This window comes from Gorilla gorilla, chromosome 2 (genome assembly GCF_029281585.2).
Source record: "Gorilla gorilla gorilla isolate KB3781 chromosome 2, NHGRI_mGorGor1-v2.1_pri, whole genome shotgun sequence".
NCBI lineage: Eukaryota > Metazoa > Chordata > Mammalia > Primates > Hominidae > Gorilla > Gorilla gorilla.
The window spans coordinates 208,391,536-208,397,535 of NC_086017.1; the positions used below are offsets into that span (position 1 = coordinate 208,391,536).

A 6,000-nucleotide genomic window follows, 5' to 3' on the forward strand; every position below is an offset into this window, starting at 1 on the left:
GGATGGTCAATGGTGAGGTTGTGGTTATTTTTAATTATTTTATTTATTTATTTATTATTTTTTTATTATACTTTTAAGTTTTAGGGTACATTATTTTTAATTATTAACATTGTTTTATTTTTTAAAGCAATATGGGCTGGGCACAGTGGCTCACACCTGCAATCCAGCACTTTGGGAGGCCAAGGCAGGTGGATCACTTGAGGTCAGGAGTTCAAGACCAGCCTGACCAATATGATGAAACCCCATCTCTACTAAAAATACAAAGATTAGCCGGTCATGGTGGTATGCATCTGTAATCCCAGCTACTCGGGAGGCTGAGGCAGGAAAATCACTTGAACCCAGGAGGCAGAGGTTGCAGTGAGCCAAGATTGCACCACTGCACTCCAGCCTGGGTGACAGAGCAAGATTCCGTCTCAACAAAAAAAAAACAAAACAAAAGCAATATGTATTGCATTTATAACCAAAGAAAAACCAAAGGTGAATCTGATTTCGGAAAAGTAACTTAAGGAAATGTAACATCTAAAAATAAGAGGAAAGTATCAAATCTAAATTTAAATGGGATAATGATAACTCCAGTTTAGTATTTATGGTGATTTTCTTTAAAGAAGAAAGACGCCCTTAGACTTTATGGAGTGCTCTGTGACTGTGTTGAGCTATCTTAAGTGGATCAAAGATGTTCTTCTATTTTTAGGCCTTGTACCTAATAGCAACTAATGGAACCCCAGAACTTCAGAATCCAGAGAAACTTTCCCCAATATTTCGGGATTTCTTAAATCGATGTTTGGAAATGGATGTGGAAAAAAGGGGTTCAGCCAAAGAATTATTACAGGTAAATTTAAAAATGATTTCATTTGGGGGAATAGTTGACTTTTTTGGTAACTGACAGAAAGTTTTCCTAGGGCTAACAGTAGATTTCACTACTCATTGATCACCAGCGGTATGGCAGCTGCTGCAGTTTAGGGTTTCATCCTATCATTCTGAGCAAACTACCGCAAGGACAGAAAACCAAACACTGCATGTTACCACTCATAGGTGGGACTTGAACAATGAGAACACATGGACACAGGAAGGGGAACATCACACTCTGGGGACTGTTGTGGGGTAGGGGGAGTGGGGAGGGATAGCATTAGGAGATATACCTAATGCTAAATGACGAGTTAACAGGTGCAGCAAACCAACATGGCACATGTGTACATATGTAACAAATCTGCACTTTGTGCACATGTACCCTAGAACTTAAAGTATTAAAAAAAAAAGTGAGGGTTTCATCTGCTGTGAATAAAATTCTGACAAAACCGTAATATGCAGTTTGTGCATCGTATCAATCCTCAGACCTGTTTATTGCTGTTGTGTGTATATTTGTCAAACTAAAATGATTCTGCTTTCATTCAACTCTGAAAGTAATGCGTTGATTATGTTAGTCTTATGAAGGTATTAATATGTGTTTAGTTTATTAAATTATGATCGACAAGTCTTTGGGGCTTAATTGAACAAAATTATTTTGTTTCTAACCTGATGAATGGCACTTATACATTTATTTTTCCCCTTCTTTCTGGCAGCATCCTTTCCTGAAACTGGCCAAACCGTTATCTAGCTTGACACCACTGATCATGGCAGCTAAAGAAGCAATGAAGAGTAACCGTTAACATCACTGCTGTGGCCTCATACTCTTTTTTCCATTTTCTACAAGAAGCCTTTTAGTATATGAAAATTATTACTCTTTTTGGGGTTTAAAGAAATGGTCTGCATAACCTGAATGAAAGAAGCAAATGACTATTCTCTGAAGACAACCAAGAGAAAATTGCAAAAAGAAAAGTATGACTTTTATATGAACCCCTTCTTTAGGGTCCAAAAGGAATTGTGGACTGAATCACTAGCCTTAGGTCTTTCAGCAAACAGCCTATCAGGGCCATTTATCATGTGTGAGATTTGCATTTTACTTTGCTGACTTTGTTGTAATAAATCCCATTCATTGTCCCCTTTGGGGTATTTCCAATACTTGAATGGCAGATTGGAGTTTTTCAGAGTATGTGTTTCATCTGCTAGTCTTTCTCTCCTTCATAGCTTTCCTTTTCCTGGACTTGCTCCTTTTGAGTTGCTTTTGCGTTTCTCATGCCTAGGCAAGTGTAATAGAAATTATGTAGCTCCTTATGTTGGCAAAGGAGCTCTATATAGTTTCACTTTGTATAAAAGTTAGGACCAGCTGTTGTTACATGTAATATTTTAGTTCAGAACTTGACCTGAAGGAAGGGAAGAAAAGTATGTGATTTTTACCTTTTTTAACAAATGTGAAAAAGTCAGTTTTAGAAATTTCGTGGTAGTAAGTTTGGCATTTGTTACATGTATAGAGAGAAGACTAATAATCTCTATTTATAACTAAATCATTGAGATAGAAAAAGATTCCCATTGACCGTAGACTTCTTCCCATTTTGTCTTCCCTTCTGCCTGTTTCCCCTTCAGGTTTGGCTCTAGGAACCAAAGTGATTTGGTGTTGTTCCAACCTGGGCTTTAGACTTTGGTTAGTGCCACTACCTTCCTCTTCCCTCCTTTCCCCCTTCAATTTGGAAATAAATTTCTGTATATGTTGCAATTTTAGGTTTAGGTTTGTTCTTTTTGTTTTTCATTAATCCTCTCTCACCTCACAGATACCCCCTCCCATGGCAAATAATATAATAACCAGTAAATTTTTGGGAATTTAAAAATTAGCTTTTTTCCACTTAAAGGAGAAAAATATTTGGGACTAGCAGCAGAGGCAGTGAGAGGCAGTTGGTGAGCTCTGATATAGTGAGAAGAGATTATACTCATGAAAGAGAATGTTAGTGTTACAGAGAAGCAGCCGATAGCAAATCAACCGTAGAGACTTGGCGGCGGCATTGCCCCAGGTCGTCAGCAGTGTGGTATTATCTATGAGAACTTGAGCGACAGAGTATTTCTTGATGAATTTGTAGATCATTTGAGATGTTGAGTTACTTTAGTTTTGTTTTGTTTTGTTTTTTTTCAAATAAGTAGAGACTATTGTAAAAAATGAGAAAGGAAAATGAAATGTGCGTGTTGATAGCAATAATTTGTTTCTTTTAAAGATTCTAAAAGGTCTGAGACCTGTAGCATTAATTATTTGAGTGCCCTCCCTTCTCCCCTCCCCTCCCTTTTCTCTTCTCTTTTTTCCTCTCCTCTCCTTCTCCTTTATTCATTGTTTTGCTTTTGGAGTAGGTGTTGTTCAGGTATCTGTGGTTTGGTTCTGGCATTTTGGTCCCACCATCCCCTTAACTTCCCCCTGCTTGCCATCCTGCAGTAGTATAAATCATGAATAAAAAATAATTTTGCTGTTGTAGTATACATTGGAGAAACTAGCAGGTTTTATTTCCATTATTTTATTTCCACTATATCTATGATAAGATGCAATTATAAGGAGAGAAGTGACTGTTTTTTATTGATAAGGCAAGGTTTTCAGAAAAATGAGTAAAATAATTAATGAAACATATTTAGAGCACTTAATGGTCTCTGTTTTCAATATAATTCTTGATTTCATTTTTCTCTGGAATATATTGGCCTTCTACAGCTATTACTGAATTATAGAAACTGGTTTATTTCTGGCAGAAAGCTGCAGTGCCACCTGAGTTCCAAATTTTACCATTCTTTGTAAACAGTTGGATGGATTATGATAAAGACGATGCTACCAATGAAATAGAAAACCAACGAGATGAGAAGACTGTGATCCTCATGTACTCAGAGGCACTTCCCTCCTAAGTCAAAGACCATTCTCACTGACTGTGTGCCAAGGCCTCATTTCAGGCTTGTGACTCAACAAAGGGCTTTTCCATTGATAGAAGCAGTTTGGGATTTGTAGTTGCAACTTCTTCGATAGTTACCTGCACGTCCATTGCTGGCAACTGACTTGTCATTAAAACCTGGCTCTTTGGTTAAGGGAGCTACACTGTGGTTTATTCTTAAGTTACGTGGATAAACTAACCTCTAACAGAAATATACTTTGGTTAATTTTGAAATGTGTCATTTTTAAACAATCTTAAAAGTAATACAGAATTGTGATTTATTAATTTTAAAACATTCAGAACTTGTTGAAAGAAAAATTATATCTGAATCAAGATTCATGTTTTTTATTTTTATTTTTTTTGATACAGAGTCTCACTGTCACTCAGGCTGGAGTGCAGTGGCGTGATCTCAGCTCACTGCAACCTCCGCTTCCTGGGTTCAAGCAATTCTCATGCCTCAGCCTCCTGAGTAGCTGAGACCACAGGCACCCGCCACCACACCCAGCTAATGTTTTGTATTTTTAGTAGAGACAGAGTCTCACCACATTGCCCAGGCTGGTCTCCAACTCCTGAGCTCAGGCAATCTGCCCACCTTGGCCTCCCAAAGTACTACAATTACAGGCGTGAGCCACTGCACCTGGCCTCATGTTTTTTAAATAATTGCCTTTTATATTTACCCTTTTTGTCATCACTTCAGAATGAAAATTCCCATTTAAATCTGAAAGTTACCTTAATAGTCCTCTTGTGTTATTAGGACAGTATTACTATAGTACTTATTTATTTTATTTTAGATTTAAAGTTATCTTCTCTTTTTCTTTTTTCTTCTGCTGCTTTTAGGGACAATTAAAACTGGGAAACTATGAAACATGGAACATTTTATCCTACCTGAAATGGTAAACGAGTGATTGTGAAGCGTAAGACACTGAGGCTAATACAACTCTGTCTTCATGTGTCGACTGCCTGGCACATGGTATTCATTCTCTTCCCTTTAACATAGAAGTGTCCAGCTGCGTACAGTCTAGTAACCAGCAACTGTAAACGAGCCTGTGCCTCTAACAAGCGATTCTAAACCACCTATGAGTATTTCTTTTAGGGCTCACTTAAATACATGTTTGTATATACTGTATTCTAGCCAGAATAATTTTAGATCTGATCAGGTAGTAGCTAAAATTAGAAAAAAACAAAATAGATGCTTAAAGAATTTGTATCCATTCTTGAGTCTAAATCTTTTAAAATATACTGAGATCCACATCTAGTGAAATGTCAGTGTCAAAATATTATAGATTATAGCTAAAATCCAGATTAATACTCATTTGGGGTTTTTTATAGTGGAACCTCATAGTAATACAAAAAGCAGATTGTCTTCCTGTCTCCGCTGCTCCCACAGTAGGTATTGAAACTGGTAAAATCAGTTTTTTGATAGTGTGTGTATATAAGAAAAAATAGATACACACATTCTTTTTTCTCAGTCAACACATTGATTGAACACTCTGGCAAAGATGCTGTGATAGATGAGGTTGGAGTTCGAAAGAAGAAGAAACAAGCACTGGCCTGGCCTTGAAAGAACCGAAGTCTTTCCCATTCACTTCTCTAGAAAGCTGCCAAGACAGAGGCAGAAAGAAATGGATGATAGTTCTGTCAAGCACACTTCTGTTCTCTTAGAAGTGTTTCTAAGAGAACAGAAGTAATAAGAGAAACAGTTACGTGTGGAATTCAACATCTTTGGTTGGAACGCATTGGCTTTTTTTTTCTTGTTTTGATAGAAATTGAATTAAGCAAAAGTAGTTTTTGTCTTTTCTGTTGTCTTCCAATTTTATGCCTTTTATTTTTAATTTAATCCTGTTCAATTATTTAATTGTTATACATTGACATTAACTGCTGTATTTTGACTTTGTTCAATAATTTTGTTCTTTCAGGGCTAGAAATAAACTTTTTAAAAAAAGTGTTTATTTTTCCCTTTCCTAAACTTTTATTCTTTGATCAGCATAAAAGAATATTTTAATGTCTTTTGATAGCATAAAAGAATATTTAAATGTCTTAATAGGTTTTCAAAGAACATTCTAGTATTTTTAGTGATAAATGTTTTAAACCTTTTAATGGTGTTGTGCCATCATTTTGAATTTATTACAAAGCTCCAAAGTAGGGAAGTTTCTAGAAATGTGTGGGCAGTAAACATGAAGTTTTCCTTTTTTTTTTTTTTTGAGACAAGTCTCACTCTTTCTTCCAGGCT

General features: G+C 36.3%; 1 protein-coding gene across 1 annotated transcript in view; it reads left to right on the forward strand.

Moving 5' to 3' along the window:
- PAK2 (p21 (RAC1) activated kinase 2) overlaps window positions 1–5,715 on the forward strand; it is a 48,709-nt gene extending 42,994 nt beyond the window's left edge. The window contains exons 13-14 of the mRNA XM_031009672.3: window positions 692–829; window positions 1,560–5,715. Of these exons, the coding sequence (XP_030865532.1) occupies window positions 692–829; window positions 1,560–1,646 (225 nt within the window). The 3' untranslated portion in view covers window positions 1,647–5,715. The remainder of the gene's footprint in view (window positions 1–691; window positions 830–1,559) is intronic.
- The last annotated feature ends 285 nt before the right edge of the window (window positions 5,716–6,000 follow it).